General features: G+C 32.3%; 3 protein-coding genes across 3 annotated transcripts; all 3 read right to left on the bottom strand.

Moving 5' to 3' along the window:
* Nucleotides 1-4,295: 4,295 nt before the first annotated feature.
* On the bottom strand, nucleotides 4,296-5,545 carry LOC125837610 (transcription factor TCP7). Its single transcript, XM_049516701.1, has one exon. It carries the CDS (start codon nucleotides 5,536-5,538, stop codon nucleotides 4,792-4,794), a length of 747 nt encoding a protein of 248 aa, XP_049372658.1. The 5' UTR covers nucleotides 5,539-5,545; the 3' UTR covers nucleotides 4,296-4,791.
* A 4,970-nt stretch (nucleotides 5,546-10,515) lies between these two features.
* LOC125837289 (sugar transport protein 10-like) lies at nucleotides 10,516-14,393 on the bottom strand. The gene is made up of 3 exons (XM_049516454.1): nucleotides 13,927-14,393; nucleotides 11,944-12,896; nucleotides 10,516-10,970 (listed from the first exon to the last, which is right to left on the bottom strand). Exons 1-3 carry the CDS (start codon nucleotides 14,057-14,059, stop codon nucleotides 10,536-10,538), a joined length of 1,521 nt encoding a protein of 506 aa, XP_049372411.1. The 5' UTR covers nucleotides 14,060-14,393; the 3' UTR covers nucleotides 10,516-10,535.
* Nucleotides 14,394-16,606: 2,213 nt separating this feature from the next.
* Nucleotides 16,607-19,327, bottom strand: LOC125837720 (thioredoxin X, chloroplastic). The gene is made up of 2 exons (XM_049516801.1): nucleotides 18,923-19,327; nucleotides 16,607-17,064 (listed from the first exon to the last, which is right to left on the bottom strand). The coding sequence occupies exons 1-2, from the start codon at nucleotides 19,259-19,261 to the stop codon at nucleotides 16,858-16,860; spliced, it is 546 nt and encodes a 181-aa protein (XP_049372758.1). The 5' UTR covers nucleotides 19,262-19,327; the 3' UTR covers nucleotides 16,607-16,857.
* Nucleotides 19,328-23,575: the final 4,248 nt, after the last annotated feature.

Raw genomic sequence — 23,575 nt, 5'->3', positions numbered from 1 at the left:
ATAAAATAAAGACATAATACATAAATATACCCTTTAACTTGACTTCATTTTATATTTATATGTGCACAAGTAAACACTTGAACTTCTATAAAGTTAAACAAGAAGACACATGAGTTCTACGTGACATAATACACGTAGGACACCACATATGATGCAAATTGCCATGTAGGATGCCGCGTAGGACGTGTGTGTATTTATTCAATTTTATACATGTTTAAGTGTCTACTTGTGCACACTCAAAGTCAGAGGGCATATAAGTAAAATGAGGTCAAGTTAAAGGGCATATTTATATCTTATGCCTAAAATAACTATATGATTTCTCACTTCTCTAACAATTTGACACGATACAATGAGACATGCAAATCAGTTGTAAATGCTTTGATATAGTGAAATGAGAAATTGATTCAATAAGAGTAGATGTAGTACGAAGGCTACAATCACATGTTACAACCAAAACATAATATGGAATTTCAGATGTGAAGTAGAAGTAATGTGACGTGTGAAGTGTGTAGACCGTAGTGTAGAGTACTGATATAGTGTCTAGTTATGTTAAATTATTAATATTTAATATTTATGACGGGTATAGTAGTAAATTATTATCGTCTTAATGAGTTATCGATTTACCGAATAACCCAATACTAAAAACAGATACCAAACTGATAACCCAATAATAACTCGTTAACCTAATAATTCAATAGCATTTTTTTCGATTCGATTTCTACACACCCGTAAGAATAATACTAAATAAATTGTAATAGCAATGATGAGGTTAGTAGTATTCCTCATTGCTTTCTGAGTTAAATATGCTTTATGGGGCTTGTTTAGTACGGTTTACATCTTCTATGTAGTTTGAAGGTTATTATACAATGAGATTTGGCCAGTACACACAAGTGCTCATCAGAAAGACGGATGATGTGACAGAGCGTGTAGTGGTTGTGGATTATACTGGGGGTCTCAAAAAAATGTTGAAGTTTAAAATTAGTTATATTGAAATTATTTTTTATTAATGGTTTGTTGGGTGTATTAAGGATAGTTTCATTTTTACACATGTTTATTCATGTATTAAAATTTTTAATATATCCTACCAAACGACTCCTTAGTACTATCCCATTTCATTTTACTTGTCCCTTGTTAATTTCGACACTCCCCTTAACAATGTGTTTAATTAATGTTATTTAAATTTAATTGTATTGCATGTATTGTTACTTTAACTATAATTTTTGTATTGATTAATTGTATTGTATTTTTCGTTAAATTTATTGTTACGTACGAATGAAAAATCTAATGTGGTGTAATTATCGAGTTGATGTGATTGTGTTGTTATCTTCTAATTTTCTTTTACTTGCATTTTGACTTTATTCATTAGTTAATAATCTTATGTTATCAATTACTCTATAAATATATTTCTACTTCGTATCGTTATTTTCATTTAGATTCATTTTTCAAATTATTGATATATAACATTATATAACAAGAAAAAAATACCATTTATTCAAATATCATATTCATCAAAATAATATAATAGCATAGAAAATCTTTACACTATCAACAAATTAGAGTTATTCACTTTCATAAAGAAAATCAAAGAACACTATATAATTAATTAAGTCTAACCGTGTTGCGATGTCGATATTACAATTAAAAAACCAATATTTAGGGAAGACTTATGGTATAAATTTATATTTTTATAATCTCTAATCTATGATATTAAATATTAACAATAATTTTCAATTAAGTTAACGTTGAATTGTGTAAACTTTCTAAACTAATCTTATCTACTTCTCCATTGATCTTGTGTAATTATTGTTTCTTTCTTTCTATTTTGTGAGGGTATGTTTGGTATGGAGGAATATTTTTTCAAATTTTGGTTGATTAAAATAAAAATCTTGAAGATTAGAAAAAAGATTTCAATAGAAAAGACAAGTTTCATATGCGATTTTATTAATGCGGCGCTTTAAGATATTCTGATATCTTGTTTATGAACTATAATTTACTGGTTTGCTAAGATTATATAAGAATTAGAGAAAACTTTCATAGTTTTCATGATTAAGAGGAAAAAAATACAATTTAAAAAAATTTCAAATTGCATGTCCAAACGCAACTTCATATCGATCTGATTTCATACACATCACATGTCTAAACGGGCCTTAATATAAGTTTTTTACTCTAAATACAGCTAGGGGAGTGACAAAATTGATCCATACATTCACCATCCAACTAATCCAAATGGGTTGGGCTTGAAACATTTTTCTGATGGGTTGTTTTGGGCAGAGCCCATATATACTTGTAAATTTAAATTAGCCCAAACACAAACCCATTGACATCAAAGGCGTAACGATCTAGGCACCGTCACGGAGATAGGCTCGGTGACATAGACGTGTCTATGAAGATGCGGACTACCTGCACCTGGACCAAAAGACCCTATAAAGCTTCACTGTTCCCTGGTATTGGCTTTGAGCCTTTCATGTGCAGCTTAGGTGGAAGGCAAGCACCTCGACTATACCACCAAGTACGCACCCAACAAACACATATACCAAATAACTTTGCCCACCGAGGCTTAAAGAAGATTTCCATATGACAAACCCTTAAAATTGTCGATTCTTACTCATGTTCCTTCTCCTTATGAACCTCAAATGCAACTGCACGAAGGAGCTACAACAATATACAGTAGCGGAGCCATATTGACCAAGGGGTGGACAGTTAAACATCCTCCATCGAAAAAGTATATTGTATATGTAGGTCAAAAATTACTCTTTATACATATATATAGATCTTGAACAACCGACAAAATTAGTAGGCTTCACCAATGACTATATACGATTGCACCGTAAAGAATGATGCAAAAGATATCATAGCTTAGCAGACATATCCAAAAGGAAACCATATTCAACAAACACTTGACATTCTTAAGCTAGTATTACCAGCCAACATATTTCCGATACCGACACTGAACGAGTACCTTTCCACAGGACAAATGTAGAAGAAAGCTCTGGCATGTGGAGTCCAAAACTGCACTACTTTTGTAGGATCCAACATGCACTCGGTGACATTTTTGAAAAGTCCGAGCAACAAAGTTGGACTGCATGTCTGCAAGACTTCTTCTGAAAATAGTATCAAACAAGAAAATTACAATCTAATAGTAGATCTCTCGAATTTTCTGCATATAGTGTCGACAAGAGAACCTTTAAAGGAAAGAAAAAGAAAACACTCTGCAGCATCTTATACAAGGTAACCAATGTAAGAAAACAGCATCATACACGTCTCAAAGACAAAACTAAATATTTCCTGCCTGCACATAGAAATTCTTGTAAACAAACTAGGTGTTAGCAACTCATTCTTTTTCTCTTTATTTTCGAAGTCCAATTACCACACAGATATTCGGTATCCTCTTAAATTCTAAACTTCCAAAAAGAAATTACCAAAGCTCAAAGAATTAAACAATCTCTAAGCATCTGCTTAACTATATAAAAAGATGTAGGGTTAGTTTACCCCCTTAAAAAGGATATTACCTGCTGAAGTCTTCGCGGTAGTTGAAATGAGTTCCACAAACCCAGACGATGACAGGCTAGAGAGTTCAATCTGATCTTCTTTCACCAATACATTTCAGAACCTAAGCAATTTTTCTTCGGAAGCCTAAGAATTCAATCAGCAAAAACATCAAATTTGTAACCATTAGTAAGGAGGTGAAACCTGCAAACCCATGTGAGTCCTCTAAATATCAGCCCATCTTCAAGCCAAGTAGTCTTTTACAATCAGTAAATAGATATAATGTACATGTTATCGAAAATATACGCAAAAAGCTGAATTGCATCCTTAACCTCAGATGCTGCAGACCGGAATTATCCAACTGCTTTAAGAGAAAAAAGTACTACATACTGCAGTGCGGACTCTTCTCCTCCTCCAACTCGAAATAGCAAGTGATGATACTAAACATGTGAAATATTACATCAGTTCAACAACTAGCTTCAGAAGTCTAGTCTTCTGAGTACTACTGAGCAATGTATAGCATGAAGATAATAACATAGACTTCTGCATCATCGAATAGTTCTCAAGTTGAAACTCAAGCTTCTCGGCTTCAAAAATGTGACGCTCACTGCAAGTTTATATGTTGGAACAGATAGCAAGCCCAAGGCTCTTGACAATGTCACAGTTACAACGTCCATAGCACGCTATTAATTCCAACCAATACACTCCAACGACTTCATTTTACACCTTATCATGTATCACTTCACCAGTGACAAGTGAACCTTTTCATACACGAGAACGCAGAAAAATCATTCAATCAAGAAACAATGTATCTAAGGAACAAATTCCATAACACTCATTTGAGTCACTGAAAGTTTCAACAAATTACAGAATTCAATTCATTCATCAGAAACCTCCATGGTTTCGTTACAAAAAACATTCATGTGGAACTACAGGTTTTCGTAGACCACACTTAAATAACTATCTTATCCACTCACCATTATCGAAATGGTCAAGCACTTATTAAGCAGTTCTGTGCTTGTAGTGGTAATTCCAACCAAATTCATCGATCACAAGAAACTCCCTTAGATTCTTGCGTCTGGTCTTATCTCTCTCGCTACATCACTCATAACTTAAACGAACTGAAACCCTAGCAAATGCAATGATGGAACGATCGAACAAGCAAACACTCTAATCCTAGCAATAATTCAACAAAACCTAACTTCATTTCTCACTCACTACACTACCTAATACCTAAAAATTAACATTACGAACAAACAAGAACAACAATACTTCAATTTATACATATCATAAACAGCAAATACTTCATTGTCCATCGTCCCTTCTCCCTGAAGAAGGTGGTCCAGAACCCGAACCGGACAGAGAAGCTAGCAAATTCAGATGCCCTTGAGCTATAGGAAAGTAATTCCCAACTCTTCCAGCTGATGCCTCTTCCATCTGCTGCTGAAGAAACCTCGACTGCTGCGAATTCATCGCCGCGGAATGTGAAATCTCCGGCGGCGGTGCAGCGAAACTCCAAACTTGTCCAAAATCCGGCCTAGCAGGAACAGCCCAAAACCCAGCACTAGGAACCACATCCTTATCTCCACTTCCGTTATCATCATCCTCAGACCGTAAACGCTTCCCAAGCAAAAACGGCGCCGGAGAAATCAACGGATGTAACAACGACGGCGACGGCAACTTATGATCAACCGGAGCAGAAGCAGAAACAGAAGAAATGGAATTCCGTAAGGAAACTGAAACAGTAGAGAAACTAGCAGGTATAGTACCAGTACCAGTAGCAGCTATAATCGAAGGTTCAGCTTGTCTCAACAACCATTCAATTGTTTGTCCATCGGATTTATGACCTAGTTCACGAGTTAGCTGAAAAACCCTAGCAGCACAAACAATTGGCATCCTTATACGTCTTCCTCTTCCATCAACTTTACTATGCCGGTCCTTCGCCGGCTGTTTCTTCACCGTCAAAGCACCATTACTATTAGCAACTCCACCACCGGAGCCGGCGGTAGAATCGAGTAAAACGGCGCCGTTTGGTTCTACCGACGTCGACATGTAGAATTTTTTTCTAAACTTTATGGAAAAATAAACACCAATTATACAGAAGAAATTGAGGGTAGAAGGGGAACAAGGGGGGTGGGGGGTCAAATGATTGAGAGGCAGGACCTGGTGGAGACAGGAGGAGGGCACATGGTTGGGTGGGACCAAGTTTAATTTTTTCTGTTTTTCGATTTTTCAGTCGGTGTTTGATATAAAAAATTTGAATTCACGACAAAAAGTTTAGAAACATTTCTAAAGAAAGTGATTATATACCAAAACTTCAACTCGAAAAGTCTGAATGTGAATGAAGGAGTATTTGTCATTCCGATGGGATCAAGATTAATTTTTTCAATTTTTTGATCTTTCATTCGATGTTTGATATAAGAAACTCGAATAAATTCAAGTTTACAATGAAAAGTTTTATAACATTTCTAAAGAAAGCGATTTTGTATCAAAACTTTAACTCAAAAAATCTAGATGTGAATGAAGGAGTATTTGTCTGATGAAACAATGTTTAATAGTACTTACTTTTTATAAAGCACTAGCAAGATAAAGTGTGTAGTCTTGTTGATTTTATTTTGAGGGATAAGATTTTTGAAATTTATATTTGAAAAAAACATGTTAAACATTCATAGAGAAAAACAAAATGCAAGTTGGAGTAATCAGGTTGGTTTTTTGTTTGGTAATTGGTATCCATATTAAAAAATAAATTTAAATTTACGTTGAAAAATCTAAATATCAATGAAAAAATATTCGCCACTTGATAAAAACATGTTTAATACTTCCTCTGTTTTTATTTAGTTGTTCACTTTAGAAATGACACACAGATTAAAACAACAATGATTAGCATAGTGAAGTTACAATTTTATCATTATAGTACAATTTACAATTCCAAAATAAATTCACTCAAGATAATTAATCAATGTTGGAAAGTCCATAAGTTTATTTACTTTATTTATGACAACTTTATTTAAATAAGGGTATAATTGGAAAAAATTTGTTGTCCTTTCTTGATTTGTCAAAATGTACAACTAAATCGGGACAACTAAAAAAGGAAATATGAACAACTAAATAAGGACGGAGGAAGTACTTACTTACTACAAAGCACCAACAAAAATAAGATGTGTAATATATTTTGATTTTATATTATGTGCAATAAATTTTTTGAAATTTATATTTAAAAAAACATGTTAAAACATTCATGTAGTAAATCAAAATGCCAAGTAGAAATAATCAGTGTTTTAAAAGACAGTTTTAAGGTTTCTCTAGAGATTGTTCTAGGGTAGGGTATTGACACTATTTATAAATTTATTAAAAAGGTTAAAAATACATGAGACTTACGTCTCGTATTTTTGAGTTTATATCTTGTCTTATACAAAATAAAATAATGTTTTTCACACCCTCACATTTTAAAACATTGAAAGCAACTAGTAAGATGGTTAAGAAAAAACTCTACTTCAAATTGTCTAGATATGCGATTTTAAATTATGAGTTCATATTTTAATTTATAAATTTGTGTTTGTTTATCATATTTTAAATAAACTTGAAATTTTGATTTTACATGCTAAATTTATCAAAAGGGTCTAATTTTAAATTTGTGACTTCAGACACTATATTTTAAATCATGCACCATAATTTGAATTTTGCAAAAAAAACACTTGATTTCTATTTTGCCAACCAATTTTCTCCCTTCCATAAAAACACACTTAAAATCAGTTGGTGTTATCACGGGGAATTCTTTGTTAATCGTTAATTTGGGTAAGCTTGATTGTTTGATAAGATTGTATAAAAAATTCGAAATTTTTTACAAAGAGCGATTTTTCATGATTACAAGAAAAAGTATAATATGATTTTAAATTTTTACTCGTAAAATTTAATGACCAAATACAACTTCAATTTCAATTTGGTAAAATGAATAAATTAGTTTAGTATTTCAGCTTGAGTTGCCTTTTCAATAGTAACTATTTAAATTTTTTATTTTAACTTTGTTGAACATTTATTATTCATATTAACATAAGGGTTCATTCGAATTTCTTCATCGAAATTATTATTATTATTATTATTATTATTATATATAATATTTTTTTTAAAAATTAAATCATTTTAAATAAAACATAATAATAATCTTGACTTGACCACTATATCAACCTAGAACAATCTCACTTTTGATCCTCTCTACTTTTTGCTTTTATGAAAGGAGCATGAGATTAGATGGAAGATAAGGAGGAAATTATCATTCAAAGATGGGTGCTAACTATCCTTTAATTGTAGTTAGAAAGTTTTGATATCAAGCTCTGAAAATTAAATTATCTTTAATAAAAAGTATTTTACTTTTAAAAATGAATTATTTAATTTTATGCAAATTCGAATTAAGATTAAAAAAATATAAATATTAGATAATTATAAATAGGGTGCGAAAAGTAAAATTATCTTGATCTCAAAAACCTAGGTGATTAAGAAAATACTAGAAATTGGGGATATATTTTTTCGTACGATAAGCATAATATATAAACGTATATTTTAATTTGGCTTCGAGTGACGTCTACGTCTTCCAATTTTGATGTGCAACAAAATAGACATTTAAATTTGTATAAAGTTTATTAATAAGTAAATACATGTGTCTTACGTTTCATAATATAAATCACTTCGAGTATATCTCATGTGAATTGATAAGAAGAATGTCACTACTCGTTCAACTTTATATAAATTTAAGTGTTACTAATACATATTTAAAATTGAACTATATATGAAATATTAGTTAAGGCCAAATTAAATAATACGTTTATATATTATGTCCCATATTTGAGTGTGAAAATTAAAATATATATATAAATAAATAAAAACGAGAGAAAAAAAGAAGATAAGGGAGAATTTAAGTTATGGTTGTCAGGGTGGGGGTCCACTCTGTGGGACCCACCAAACTCAATCCAGAGTGTAGAATTTTTTGTGTTTAAACTTGAAACTTTGAAATTGATCACTGAATTCATTTACTTAGGTCTTAGTAGGTCCCACAATTTTTTTTAAATGTCGGAAAAATCCGCAGACGCTATTCTTCGAATGCATATAAGATAACTTCGTTCTTTTATAATAGTTTGCAAATTCTATAAGAAGATATAAATTGCATCATACAAATTTAATACGATAAATTCGAATAAAAAAATATTAAGAAAAAATTGATTTTTAACCTTTTTATGAAATATCACATACTGCACCAACTCAATTCCGATAATGAATTGTCCTCAAGAGTTATAAGGAAGTTATCAACCACATTTTGTTGATGAATTGTTTGGTCCATTCTAGTTGTGTATTAAATGACATGTTTGTTGTAGGTAAGTACTCAACTTTTATCCTCCTTTTTTAGGGCTTTTTTTTTTTTTTTTTTTTTTTTTTTACCGTGGTTTCCGGGCGTCGCTTTGCGAACCCGACTAGCTGTACCCATCGGGTCCCGCTGTTTCAAGGCGGGTCCACCACGGTTAGTTCCACGGGGCCCTGGAGACGCGGCCGATTTGTAATGCCTCCAGTGGCCCTGCTGGGGCTCGAACCGGCGACCTGAAGGACTTTGTCCCAGGCCTTTACCAGCTGAGCTACCCCTCATGGTTCCTTTTTTAGGGCATTGAATGAACTTTTATGCAAAGTTTATTTATTATTATTTTTCTCTTTTTAAACTAAAGTGGATATAAAAAGGTTGCATGTGTTTCACATGTTTTACCAAAAACCATAAAATACATAAAAGGTCATCATATTCAAAGGGGTAGAAACTAGAAAAGATTTACCACTCCTTATACCACATCCATGATTTGGAATTTTTTTTTATAAAATTATAGTTATCTTAAATTATTTGATATTTTAGAAATGCAAGATAATATTTTTCCCCCTCTATTTTCTTCGTAGTAATTCTTTTTCAACATTATAAACATGTCAACACAATAATATATTCAGTGTAATATTATCGTTCACACTTCTCAATAGAGTAAATTTAATGAAGAAATATAATATCTTAATAGGTGAAATAATCAAGAAAAAAACAAAGTAATATTTTTTTAGGAGATGCGTAAATAGAAATACGATGGGTAATTTGAGACGAGGGAAGTATTTGGTAGGGAGAAAAATGTCTTTCGCAAGATTATTTTTTTTGGGGGATTTTTTTTATATATTATAAGTAAGCAAAAAATATTATTCAAAAGACGTTTATATATAATTTAGATAAATGCTATCGAAAATGATACATGAGATTAGTGAATGTGACTCCTCCCTATTATACTTTTTCTCTATTTTATCAAGTGCATACTTAGATGATTGACACTCGTCTATTGTTAATTTAAATAACTTCCTTTAATTAAAATTACAAAAGTACTTTTTAGGTTCGCACTCTAATTAATTTACATTAATATAAATCTTATATATAAACATATAATTAAAAATAATGATAATAATGAGTTTCTAAATTTAGAAAAGTTAACATTTACCTAAAGAGTGAAGTCCAAAGTAAGCTCCTAACTATAATTTAAGATGTTTATTAAATTAAATCTATTAATAGATAAATGTCATTCATTCAATATGCATGTAAGAATATAAAGAAAATATATAATACGAAAGATAAATCAATTTCTCTTTTTGATTGTCGTTTTTGTTGAGACTTTCCGATATCTCATTGATCAACGTTATGTATGAATCAATCATATATTCTTCTGAATCATACATATGTATTCGCGAATTAATTTGAATAAACAATAAAAATATACAAAAAAAATTACAATTTGTGAAAAAGTAAATCATACTTGCAAAATGAAATTGATTCTTATTAATAACATTGGAAAAAACCCAAAAATATTACTACATCAATGACATTAGGCAAGCAAAAAAAGTGATAGTAGTTTATTAACATTGGAAATTTACCAAAAAAATTGAATCATACTATATAGTACCAATATTCGAAAAATAGCAATATTTACGATCATCGATCCATTTTAATCCCAATACAATGGGATTACGATATATTATGATCATGATTTCTAAACATGAGTATTTTCGTCAGCTGGCATGTATTTTTTCCAGAACCAATGACTCTTCCAAATCCTCGATACATCTTCGATAGGAATACCTTTAGTCTCAGGGAGGAAGAACAAGATGAAAAATGTCATGATCACCACGAATCCTCCGAAGAAGAAGAAGAGCCCGAATTTCATTTCACAGAGCATTGTAAGGAATATTTGTCCGATAATGAAGGTGAAGAACATGTTTACTGAGACGTTGATCGATTGCCCTGCAGATCGAATTTCCATGGGGAAAACTTCACTAGGAACAAGCCAACCTAAGGGTCCCCATGACCAAGCAAATGCTGCTACATATACACAAATAATGGCAACTGTAATGTTTCCAAGTCCTTTGCTGAATGTTCCTAGACCATCCACTCCAAATACACTAGCTATGATGGAACCAACAGCAATCTACAATAAGAAAAAAAACAGAGTTTAGTTTAGTTTAGTCAGGATTTGAAGTTTATAGGGTTGTATATCGACTGACTGATTGACAAATGTTTATAGATATGTAGTGGATTGAGCTAAAGTCTGTCATCACTTAGTGTATTGTGCTTTCAATGTAGCTGTACATATTCAGGATTTGATGTTTATAGGGTGGTTATTGACCGACAGACAAATGTTTATAAATATCTAGTGGATTGAGCAAAAGTAATTGGGTTTACGTGTCCATCCGTCCTCAGTTAGAGTCACTTAGTGTATTGTGCTTTCAAAGTAGTTGCACATATTCATGATTTGAAGTTTATAGGATGGTTATTGACTGACAGACAAATGTTTATAGATATCTAGTGGATTGAGAAAAAGTTGTTTGGGCTTACGTGTCCATCCGTCCTTACTTAGTGTACTCTACTTTCAATGTAGTTGTACATGTTTAGAATTTGAAGTTTATAGGGTGATTATTGACTGACAGACAAATGTTTACAGATATCTAGTGGATTGAGAAAAAGTTGTTTGGGCTTACATGTCCATCCGTCCTTACTTAGTGTACTCTACTTTCAATGTAGTTGTACATGTTTAGGATTTGAAGTTTATAGGGTTGTAAATCGACAGACAGACAAAACAAATGTTTATAGATATCTAGTAGATTGAGCAAAGGTTGTTGGGTTTACTGAACTCATGATAAGTAGTACTGCATCCGCCCTTAGTTAGTGACACTTAGTGTATTGTGCTTTCAATGTAATTGTATTTGAAGTTTATAGGGTCATAAATCGACTGACAGATAAATGTTTACGGATATCCAGCGGATTGAGAAAAAGTTGTTGGATTTATGTGAAACCCATAAGTAGTACTGTGTCAGGCACATATTAGTTGTTCACTTTCCCTTTTGTACACCCCATAAGAAAATCATAAATAAAAAGAGCAGAATGTAGGCGGATTTTGTTACCTGGCAGATAATCATGAGTGTACCACCAACAAGGAACAAGGGTCTCCTGCCAAATCTATCAACAGTGAATATGGATATAAGTGTGGCGAACACATTGACAAGTCCGGTGATGACAGCTGTCATCAACGCAGCTCCGTCACCAAATCCAAGTGTTTTAAACAGGACAGGCGCGTAGAACATAATGACGTTGATACCAGTGAGTTGTTGGAAGAACGGAACCAGGACAGCGACTGTCAATTGTGGTCTATACCTAGGTTTCATAATGTTACCCCATGGACTTTCGACTTGTTTAGACATGTCGCTTGCTATGATAAGATCCTCAAATTCGTTGTCTACATTGCTTGTACCACGAATCTTTTGCAACATTGTCTTTGCCTTCTCTTTTTGCCCTCTATCGATCAATGAATTAGGCGTGTCTGGTAGGAAAACAGCTCCTACTGTCATGATAACAGCAGGTACAGCCGCGAGAACAAGAGACACTCTCCAACCGTTTTTCTTCATGGTAGAGGTACCATAATTGACAAGATTCGCGATCAGTATGCCAAGTGTGACAGCCATTTGGAAACAGACGTTGAGCGCTCCTCTAAGTTTAGGGGGAGCCATTTCTGAGAGGTAAACGGGGACAGATTGGTTGGCATAACCAATGCCAACACCTAGTAATAGGCGCCCCAGAATGAGTACACCCAAGTTCATGGCTGCACCATTCAGGACGGCGCCTATTAGGAAAATTAGACCACCGATAAGCATAGAGATTTTTCGTCCAAATGCTTTAGTGGTTATTGAAGCTGCAAATGAAGCAACTAATGCTGCTAAATAGAGTGATGAAGTGAAGAGTTGTAACATATGATCATTGAATTTGCAATATTGGCTTCCTCCTTCTTTCAAGTTCTTCTCCTTGTGATACACATTTGGGAAAAATTTGAGTAAGAATTCATCCATAGATGTCACTCCTCCTGCAATTTTTGAAGCAAAATCAAATCAACAATAATATATAGACGAAGGTACGAAAAGAGAGGGATTCAAAGAATAGACGTTTTACTCTCTGTTCTTGATCTGACATACTTTCATGGTAGTAGATAGAGGATGTGTTTGGTACGACTAAAAATGTATAGGCGAAGGTATGGCAAGAGAGGGATTCAAAGAACATCCATTTTACTATATGTTCTTGATCTGACATACTTTCACGATGGTAAATAGAGGATGTGTTTGGTATGGCTAAAAATGTATAGGCAAAGGTATGACAAGAGAGGGATTGAAAGAACATCTATTATAAAAAGGCATTTTACTGTTTGTTCTTGACATACTTTCACGATAATAGATAGAAGGTGTGTTTGGTACAACTAAAAATGTATAGGCGAAGGTATGACAAGAGAGGGATTCGAAGAACATCAATCATAAAAGACGTTTTACAGTCTGTTCTTGAGAGGATGTGTTTGGTACAACTAAAAATGTATAGGCGAAGGTACATCAAGAGAGGAATTCAAAGAACATGACGTTTTACTGTTTGTTCTTGATCTGATATACTTTCACAGTAGTAGGTAGATAGAGGGTATGTTTGGTACGACTAAAAATGTATAGACAAACAAGAGAGGGATTGAAAGAACATCGATAATAAAAGATGTTTTACTATCTATTGTTCTTGATCTGACATACTTTCAAGATAGTAAATAGAGGACGTGCTTGGTACGACCAAAAATGTATAGCGAAGGTATGACAAGAATGGGATTCAAAGAACATCCATTATAAAAGACGTTTTACTATTTGTTCTTGATCTGACATACTTTCTCATAATAGATAAAGGGTGTGTTTGGGACGACTAAAAATGTATAAGCGAAGGTACTACAACAAGAGAGGGATTAGAAGAATGTCCATAATAAAGACATTTACATTAAAAAATATTATACATATTTTTTTCCCCACTTACCTTCTATGTGTATACTGAACACTGATAAAAAACCAAAAAAAGGGATAAAAATATATTACCTGAAATACCAATGTCATAACCAAAGAGTAAACCACCAGTGGCTGCAACCAAACATGTCATAATAACAAAAGCTGTAACTTTTCCTTCATAATCACCACCTCCACCACCACTTGCTGCAAATCCTCCTGCCATCTTTTTTTTTTATGAATTTATCGAAAATAAAATCTCTAACTTTTTTCTTTAAAAAATTAATTAAAATAATAAATAATTATTTAAAATAATTTATATACAAATTCTTTTGTGAGTTTTCTATTGGATAGTGGTGTGGATTGCACAAGATTATTTTCAAGGGATATAAGAAACAAAGGCCTTTTTTTAAAATATAAATTTCAATAAAATCTTTTTTTTTTCTTCTTGAAAGACCTTTGGATTTTTTTTTCTTTGTTTTGATAATATTTATTTTCCCTTGTTCTACATGAGCACGGCAAACTTGTTGCCTGCTCTGTCTCTTTTATTTGCTTGTTATTTTTCTAAAAATAATATAAGGTATTTATAAGAGGTGAAAATTATGAATTATCCACAAAATAGGGCAAATTATTAGGAGATATGAGGATGGAGAGAATTGTAAGAAGAAGAAAAAAGTGAATTTTTATCCATGTATAATGTTTGTGGATGATATTAATTTATGATAATTGATTTAATAAAATTTTAATTGAAATCAATAATACTAAATAAATAGATGAAGATGCTTATTTCTTTCCACCATGCATGAAAAATGGGAGTAATATTAGTTATTGTTTGGTGAATAAAATAAGAAATCCGTGTGATACGTAAGTAATAATATTAATCATGTCAAATTGTAATTTAACTTATTTGTGCATTTGATTTTATATATATATATATAACAAAATCTCTATGAAAAAATTGCTATATTTTAAAACTCTTATCATATAGCTTGGAGTTATTTCATTGTTTAAATTAATCTATATACTCTTTAGGTATTATTTTTAGGGAAAATTATGCGGATAAACAAACATATACTAGTTAATTAACTAACATAATTATAGTTTGAATTAATTATGGATCGCAACTTAATTTTAGTTGTAATTACGTCATCTCTCTCCCCTCTCCTCTTTTATACATATACAAATACAAATTATACATATACATATACAATTATATGACAGATATACAACTACAATTAGCCTCTCTCCACTCTTTGCCCTCTCTCGCTCGGCTCTCTCTCTCAATATCGCTTGCCTCTCTCCTCCCTCTAACAATCTCATTCGCCAGATATACAAATACATATGTATACCAGTTACATGTATACAATTATCTGACAATTATACATATACAGTTCGTCTCTCCACTCTTTTCCCTCTCTTGCTCGCCTCTCTTCTCCCTCTCCCAATCTCGCTCATCTCTCCTCCCTCTCTCAATCTCGCTCGCCAGATATACAAATATATATATATATGTATGTATGTATATCAGTTACATATGTACAATTATTTGACAAATATACATATACAATTCGACAAATATACATATACAATTCGTCTCTCTCGCCTCTCTCCCCCTCTAACATGTAGCTACGAATCATAATTAACAAACTATAGTTATGGAACACAATTAAGTTATTTTTGAGTGGCTATAAGCGAAAATTCTCCCTTTTAGATTCACTATATTTTCACTTTTAATTTAATTAAGGCATAAATACATTATATTATCTCTTTTTTATTTTCATTATTCAATTTCTTTTGGTTTTGGCTATTAGGGCTTTAGTTACATGGTCTTATCTGTTGTATTATTTTCCTTATCTTATCCTAATTCAAAAATATTATCATTTCAAACTCAAATAAGTTTTATCCTTCTATTTCTAAATTGAATGTTATTTTCTAAAAGAAAATCATACCATGCTTTCAATCTTAAATTAATTACACTCCATCAAATATATTTATTTTTATCTTTCAAGTCAAGTTCAAAAATTAACCACATTCGGTTCAAAAGATCTATTACAATGATATATTAATGTCCAAAAATAAATAAATAAGCATGATACATAAATATGTCATTTAATTTGGCTCTAGATCACATTTATGCTCTCCGACTTTCGATGTGCACAAGTAGACACTTAAAGTTATATAAAAATGAACAAATATACACACATGTCATATGTGACATCCTATGTGACAATTTTCATCCTACGTGGTGTCATATGTGTATTATGCTACGTAAGACTCAAATGTATACTTGTTCAATCTTATACAAGTTAAAGTGTCTCCTTATGCACACCCAAAGTTGGAGGGTACAAATGTGAAACGAGGCTAAGTTAAATGACACATTTATGTATTATGCCAAAAAAATAATCTTTATTTTAAAACTCTTTCCCTTTTAAGTCTTGGTGTAACATAGCCCGAAAGACAAATCCATCCAGGTCTAGGTACGTGTCATGGACTTGGGTCGTGAGGCTTGATGTGACGTAGCCCGAAAGACAAATCCATGTAAGTCTAGGTTTAAAGGAAACAATACGTGTCATTGACTTGGGTTGTGACAATTAACATCTAATAGGGTGCTGGCCCAGCACATAAATCAGAACTGTTCTTAAACCACAAGGAAATAGTATAAATTGAAGTTAAGAGTCAACTGCTTCTACCATAAAAGGGCAATCTAATGCACAAAATATTTCACGTTAGCAGATAAAAGGAAATGCATAAATATGATCATCCTCTCTTTGAACGGACCATATTACATAAATCTGAAATACACAATTATTTTCATCTTATAGACAGCTCAAATATACAAATCCAAACAGCTTCGCGCCATTATACAGCTAAAATATACAATGCATCCTCATTATTCTTGGCTAAATCAAGGAAGCAAATCAATTTATAGGCAAAAACAGGATAAACAACAACGACAAGACAAGAAAATTCCTCTCGTCGATCATAGACTGATGAAGATACCAGAACGGATAAACTTTTCCCTGAATATTACGCGATAGAAACTGTCTTTAGAAGTCCATCAAGATACTCCTTGAGTTTAACTTTTGTTATCGCGCCTTCCCTTTTGCTGTCTGGAACTTCTTTTCCATCTTTGAAGAGAATCAAAGTTGGCAATCCATAGACTTTGTACTCTTCTATGAGCTTGGGACTCGCGTCATGATCTATCTTAACAACAGTGATCTTTTCTTTGTACTCCTGAACGGTAAAAGTAAAGGAAATGACGTTTTAGGGAAAAGCATTTACTTCAAACATCAAGAACAAGAAAGACCAGAGACAGAAATCGCTTAATGATTCAAGATTCAACACAAGAAGACATAACTATGTATCATTATGCTGATGAATTGAAATAAAAAAGAGCTATACTAAAATGAGAAGAGCTCTCATTCACTAGCTACTGCATGAAAATTTCTCAATCTTTCGTCACTTGAAGTTCTATTTTAAACTACAAAGCTGTCAATCAATCCACGGTATCCTCTGGCTAGAGGCTTTTGGACATTGGACCAGACACATAATAGCTTTTGGACTTTAACTCTACACGAAATGGAAAAAAAAGCCTCGACGAGAACATTTCAATAATTCAAGTTAAGCAAACATCACAAAAGATTTTTGAGCAAAAAGAAGAAGATATCTTCCATCATACCAAACACATCTTTTAGCAGTTTAACGTGCTCATTGAAGAAAAAATTGAATCTTTAACTCTACATGAAAGTGAGAAAAGGCCTTGAACAGAACATTTCAATAACTCAAGTTAAGCAAACATCAGAAATGATTTTTTAACAAATAAAAAGAAATTCCTTCATACCAAATACACCTTTTATCAGTTTAACATGTTCATTCAAGAAAAAAATAATTGAATCTTTAACTCTATATGAAATGAGAAAAAGGGCCTTGAATAGATCATTTCAAGGCATGGAAATGATTTTTTTAGCAAAATAAAAAACAAATATTTTCCATCATACCAAACACTCTTTATCAGTTTAACATGCTCATTGAAGAATTTCTTCAAACATTTCAATATGAACAAAATACCTCTCATAGAACAAATTTCTTCTACATGAAATGGGAAAAGGGGTCTTGAACAGAACATTTAAATAATTCAAGTTAAGCAAACAACAAAAGTGATCTTTCAGCAAAAGAAGAACAGAGTTAATGGTCAAAAATACACTTAAAACTATTACTTTTTCACAAGTTTCATACCTTAACTATCTATTGTTCCATTAACCTACCTAAAGTATCACTCTCTTATTGTACTAAAACACACCTTGACGCTAAGTTGATCTACACGTGCATGTTGTCGAGTGGGAATAATATTTGGCCAACTAGCATCGAAGTGTGTTTTAATGCAAAAGGTGTGATAGTTTAGGAAGGTATAAAACTAGCGAAAGAGTAATAGTTTAGGTGCTTTTTTGACCATCAACTTAAACAAAAGAAGTCATTTTCCTTCACACCGAACACACATTCATCAGACATGCTTATTGAAGAAACAAATTGACAAAGGGAAATTGAAGATTTAATTGAATAGAGCTCCAATAACACAACATAAAGATTGTGAAAAGAAGAAGAACATGATTTGTCCACCCCATTTTCCCAACGCGAATCAATGCAAAATTTGTGTTACAAAACATGGTTTTCCCACCAAATCAGTTCATTCCTGGAAAAACGCATTCTCATTGAAATATTGGGAACAGCTACTGAATATTTTTCCTTTTCTTACCTATTCAATCAAAATATCTGCGGAAATATGGGAAATTTGTATCACAAAACATGATTTTCCAATTTCATTCCCACCAAACCAGCTCAAAAAAATGCATGGTGAAAAACAGATTCTCAGCCACTAAACATTTCTCCTTTTTCACTGCTGAGGGAACAGTTCGCCGAACATTTTTCAATGAGAAATTTCAATGGAAATATAGTGATTATTAAGCAGTGAATTATTAACGAAGTACTAACTTTCTGTTCTGATCTGTATCCTCCACGACCTCCTATCTAAGATTTAATTGAATATAATTCGAATAACACAACATAAAGAGGGAAAAAAACGAAGAAGAAGAACCTCAGCAACGGATTCCATGGCAGGACTAATCAAACGGCAAGGTCCACACCAAGTAGCAACGAACTCAACCAGTACAGGACGATCGGACTTCAAAACGACGTCGGAGAATTCATCTTCCTTAATCTCCGCCAATCCACCACAGCTTATCCTCAATGTCGAACAATTTCGAAACCCTAACTTTCCCCTTCGATTTCCAATCGAAAACCTAACTTTCTTCCAACCTAAAGAAGAAAATGAAGAACGAAAAGGAGAAGCGAAATTACAAGTTGTATTGAAAGAATGCGTCATAGGATATGAAATCCTCGAAGTTGAAGTAGCGACGGAAGCCATTGTCGCCATTGTTGAATGCTTCGAGATAACTTTTTCAGTTATCGCTAAAGAAGAAGGTGTTTCCGGTCCACACACATTTTCACTATGTTAGGCTGAAATTTCATGCTGATGCACACCAAAGAACGCAGGGAAAAAGGACAAACACCGAACTATCCTAAATGGTATGCAAATACCATCCGTCATATTTTTGGAATATTAGTGCCCCATCCGTCATATTTTTGGTATATTGGTGCCCCATCCGTCATATTTTTGATACATTGGTGCCCCACCCTTTATACTAACGGATACACACGTATCATAATTTTATCAACCGATCCGATATTTATTAAATATCGAATTAACGGATAAGATTGTGTCACGTGTACCTATTTAGTCTTCCGTTAGAGTGAAGGAAATATATGCTCTAGTTTATTAACGGCAGGGGCACCAATGTCCCAAAAATATGACGGAGAATATCAACATACCATTTACCATAGTTTGGGGTATATTTGTTTTTTTTTTCCCAAGAATGTATAACATAGTATCTAGTGAGCAGGTGTGAGAGGTTAGATATATTGGGAACAAGGAGAGGCAAGAGGTGATTAGATAGAATATGATGTATTTTTAGAGGTGATTAGATAGAATATGACGTATTTTTAGATGAGGGCGAGGTGATTATATAGAATATGATTTTTAGATGAGGACATGACCTTAGATAAAAGGATGTTGAGGTCACAAATAAGGTTAAAATGTTAGTAGGTAGTCGAGCATAATTTGGTGTTGTTCTGAAAGTGGCGGATAAGGCTGTGAGAGCTCATATAAAAAAGACATGTTAACAATGAGATTCAAACTCGGGCTCAACAACACTAAAAGAGCCTCAAACACCCATCCAAGAGTCAATGGACTAGTCAAATCATTTGTTTATTTGATGTTTTATGTTAATTTTATACAAATACTTCATAATTTCTACATATATATTTCGAGACGAGGTTAATGGGTGCTCGAGCACCCGACGGACTCTATGTGGGTCCAACCCTGGTTGTATACTAAGAATGTATAACATAGTCTAATGATACCCCGTCATGTAGTATATTTTAAGTTGTGTTCGGAAATAACTTCTCTATCTTTTCATATGGAGGTGTGAGAGGTTGGATATATTGGGATCGAGGAGAGATAGAGATAGGCCGAAAGAAATATCAACAAGAGGTGATTAGATAGAACATGATGTATCCTCAGATTACTAAGGACACAACCTTAGATAAGAGGGTGTGATTTGTGAAGATCGCAAATAAGGTTAAAATGTCAATAGGTAGTCGAGCTTTGTTTTAATATTAATTCCATGTTGCTGCATGCCAAATAATGTATAACATAGTCTCCAATGATATTCCGCCATGTAGTATACATTAAGGTGTGTCGAAAATTATTTATTTATCTTTTTATGAGAATAGGTATGGAATTAGTTTAATTATGGAATCATGAACAGTCATTAGTCGAATCAATGTTAAACACTATAATCTATAGGAAATTATGTGGAAGCTTTGTAGAATTATTGTAAAGTTATGTGATTAGAAATTGTTATCTATTATCAAAGTTATCTGTGTACTCTATAATATAGAGATAATCCACATGCATAATGGAGAACTTACAGAGTTTTTGAAAGATTATTTTTGAGCACTAGGATGAAATTTGTTACCTTTTTCAAACTTCACTTATGAGATAATATTCAGTATGTTATTATTCTTATCCTTTAGATACATCGTTCTAGTTATTTTAGATTGTAAAATTCAAATCTCCTTCTCATCATCAATGAAAAAATCGTGACATTTACCTTAAGAAAGCGTAATAAAATATCTGCTAAATTCATGGAGGAAGTCAATAAAGTTATCAACAATTAGGATCATTAGCGGGATTGAGAAGGGGACCTAATATGTTGAAGTATTTGATAAATGAGTTACTTTATCTTTAATTTAAAATTTAAATTCAATATAATGAGATAATATTTTTTTCCCATCATTGGTGTTCAAGTAAAAAGTATAATAATCCATTCAAAACTTTTAGAAAAATATTCTTCAATTTATCATTTCATATATCATATAGTATAAAGTATATAAAGTATATAAATATAGCGAGATAATTATAGATAAAACAATATAACAACTTAATTACAAATGATAAATGCTTTTTAAAAAGAAAATAATAGAATTCTATGAAGATGCAAACGTGTCGAAACTCTATTGGCTAAAACCCAGCTTAGATTTGGATGGCCAGAAAATGTGCAAACGTGGCTCCTCAAAATCTCCTATGTACCATTTTATGTGAGTATTACTTCTTCTTTTTTTGGGATAAATTTATTTATTCATTTTTGCAAAAAAAAACTTATAATTTTCATTCAGTATTCAATATTTATTTTGGAGCATAATAATCTAAATTCGCATTTGGAAAATCTCACTTTTAAAGGGCAAATCGCTTTCTAGTAAAAATGATTCTATATTCATTGTTTAAACCAGTGTAGTTAAAAAAAAAGAAGTATTTACCATTCCACTATAATTCTTAACAATTTTTGTAATTTTAATTAATCTATTTTATTTTATTTTTACATTTATTATGAGGTAAAAGGGTGTATAGTCGACCTTTGTATTTGTACCAGTTTGTATTGTGAATCCTTTTACTTACTCATTTGTCATCTCAACTCCTAAACTCATTTAAACTCAACTTGTTGAACCGTTTTAACTCATCATGACTCTCAATCACGCTGATGTCATACTCCATGTCAGATAAAATTTGCCACACCATTTTTTTTTATAATATAGTTTTGATGCAATTTTTACAAAATAAAATTTGAATTTATTCTTTTAAATTAAAATTTTGGGTCTCCCCACATCATCATTATCACTGTTAAATAGCCCAACCACTGGAGTAAGTCACCACTGCCACCACTCCTCTTGCCGGCGAGACCACAAACACGTACTCTCTCCCTCATCTGTCTCCATCTTCGTCGCACACCCTCACTATTTTTCTTACCTTTTCCTTCGCCAACCTCCACAAATCCAAAACCATAAGCCGTTGCCACCAGCTCCTTACCCTTCACCCACCTCGTTTCCCTCTCCATTGTCTTCCTTTCTCCGTACCATCGACGACTCCTGCGAACCACCAGGGACCCCTATGTTCTCCATCCTCTCCGGCGTACCAGAAGATCAGGAAACTCCTCGCTGCTTCCGGCGTACCAGCATGCTCCTCGCAGCCTCTGGTGTACTAGACCACCTAAAGAAGATGAAAGAAAGAAAAAAAAAAAGAGCTGGGCAAAAATGGGGATGGCTGAAAAAGTAGGTGATTGGGTGAAGAAGAAGGATTTTTTTTTTTAAGTTTAATATTTTATTCTCTTGTAATTTAAATATTTTTAAAATTTAAATATGATGTTCACTTGCCTTACCAGGCATGTGGTCTCACTCTCTTACCAGCATGGTCAATGGTCGGAGGAATTTGATATATTGTGGTTTACTAAGTGTAAGGGTTCAATCGATAAAATATTAAGTAGAAGGATCCATAATACAAACTGGTACAAAGTACAAAGGTCTATTATATCATTTTGCCTTATTATCATAAAAAATGCAAATTTCTTTAGTTAAATTATTGTTGTGCAAATTATATGTTAAGAAAAATGACTTGAACACTAATGTACAAAATTATATTTATATAAAAATAAAATAAAGTACAATTTATCTGCATATTTTGAATACTGTGATTGGTGAAAAAAGTAATTTGTTATATTTTAAAAATGAAGAAAGAAAACAAAAATCAGAAAATTAAAAATAAAATGAATAAAATTGAATATATGAAATATTTTTTATTTTTCAATGATAGAAAACGATACAATCTATTTAAATATTATATCATTAAAATAATATAATTTTTTCGTCCACTTTTAATTGTCATGATTTCTTTTTTTAGAGTTAAACGATAAGAACTTTGACTAACATTTTACAATGTATTTTTTCATCATATTGATATGCAAAAAATTGCAAATTATAAGTATTTTTCGTATAGTTTTTAAATATCTAATTTTTTGTTTAAAATATTGAATTAATGAAATCTAATTTCACTTTAAAAATTAATCAAATTGACTTTCAAAAAATACAATGACAATTAAAAATGAACAGATGACACAAATGCATAAAAGAGGACACAAATGATCAATCTCAAACTTAGTGGACCATTTTAGCTATAAAAAAAGAGTAACTTTCACATATAGCAAACACAAAATTCATATTTGTATGTTATAGCAAAGTTTGCATAATTGTGCTTCATAGCAAACATATATATGTATAATTCGCTATACATATACAA

This window comes from Solanum verrucosum, unplaced genomic scaffold (assembly GCF_900185275.1).
Source record: "Solanum verrucosum unplaced genomic scaffold, falcon-dt-bn FXZP01000284.1, whole genome shotgun sequence".
In the NCBI taxonomy this organism is placed as follows: Eukaryota; Viridiplantae; Streptophyta; class Magnoliopsida; order Solanales; family Solanaceae; genus Solanum; species Solanum verrucosum.
Note: the sequence above shows the minus strand (reverse complement) of the source record. Positions and strands in the feature narration are given on the sequence as shown.

Coding starts and splice junctions, on each gene's coding strand:
- LOC125837610 (XM_049516701.1), bottom strand. CDS start 5,538: ATGTCGACGTCGGTAGAACCAAACGGCGCCGTTTTACTCGATTCTACC.
- LOC125837289 (XM_049516454.1), bottom strand. CDS start 14,059: ATGGCAGGAGGATTTGCAGCAAGTGGTGGTGGAGGTGGTGATTATGAA. Junction 12,897..13,926: donor TTATGACATTGGTATTTCAG/GTAATATATTTT, acceptor CAAAAATTGCAG/GAGGAGTGACATCTATGGAT. Junction 10,971..11,943: donor CACTCATGATTATCTGCCAG/GTAACAAAATCC, acceptor TTCTTATTGTAG/ATTGCTGTTGGTTCCATCAT.
- LOC125837720 (XM_049516801.1), bottom strand. CDS start 19,261: ATGGCGACAATGGCTTCCGTCGCTACTTCAACTTCGAGGATTTCATAT. Junction 17,065..18,922: donor CCATGGAATCCGTTGCTGAG/GTTCTTCTTCTT, acceptor TTTACCGTTCAG/GAGTACAAAGAAAAGATCAC.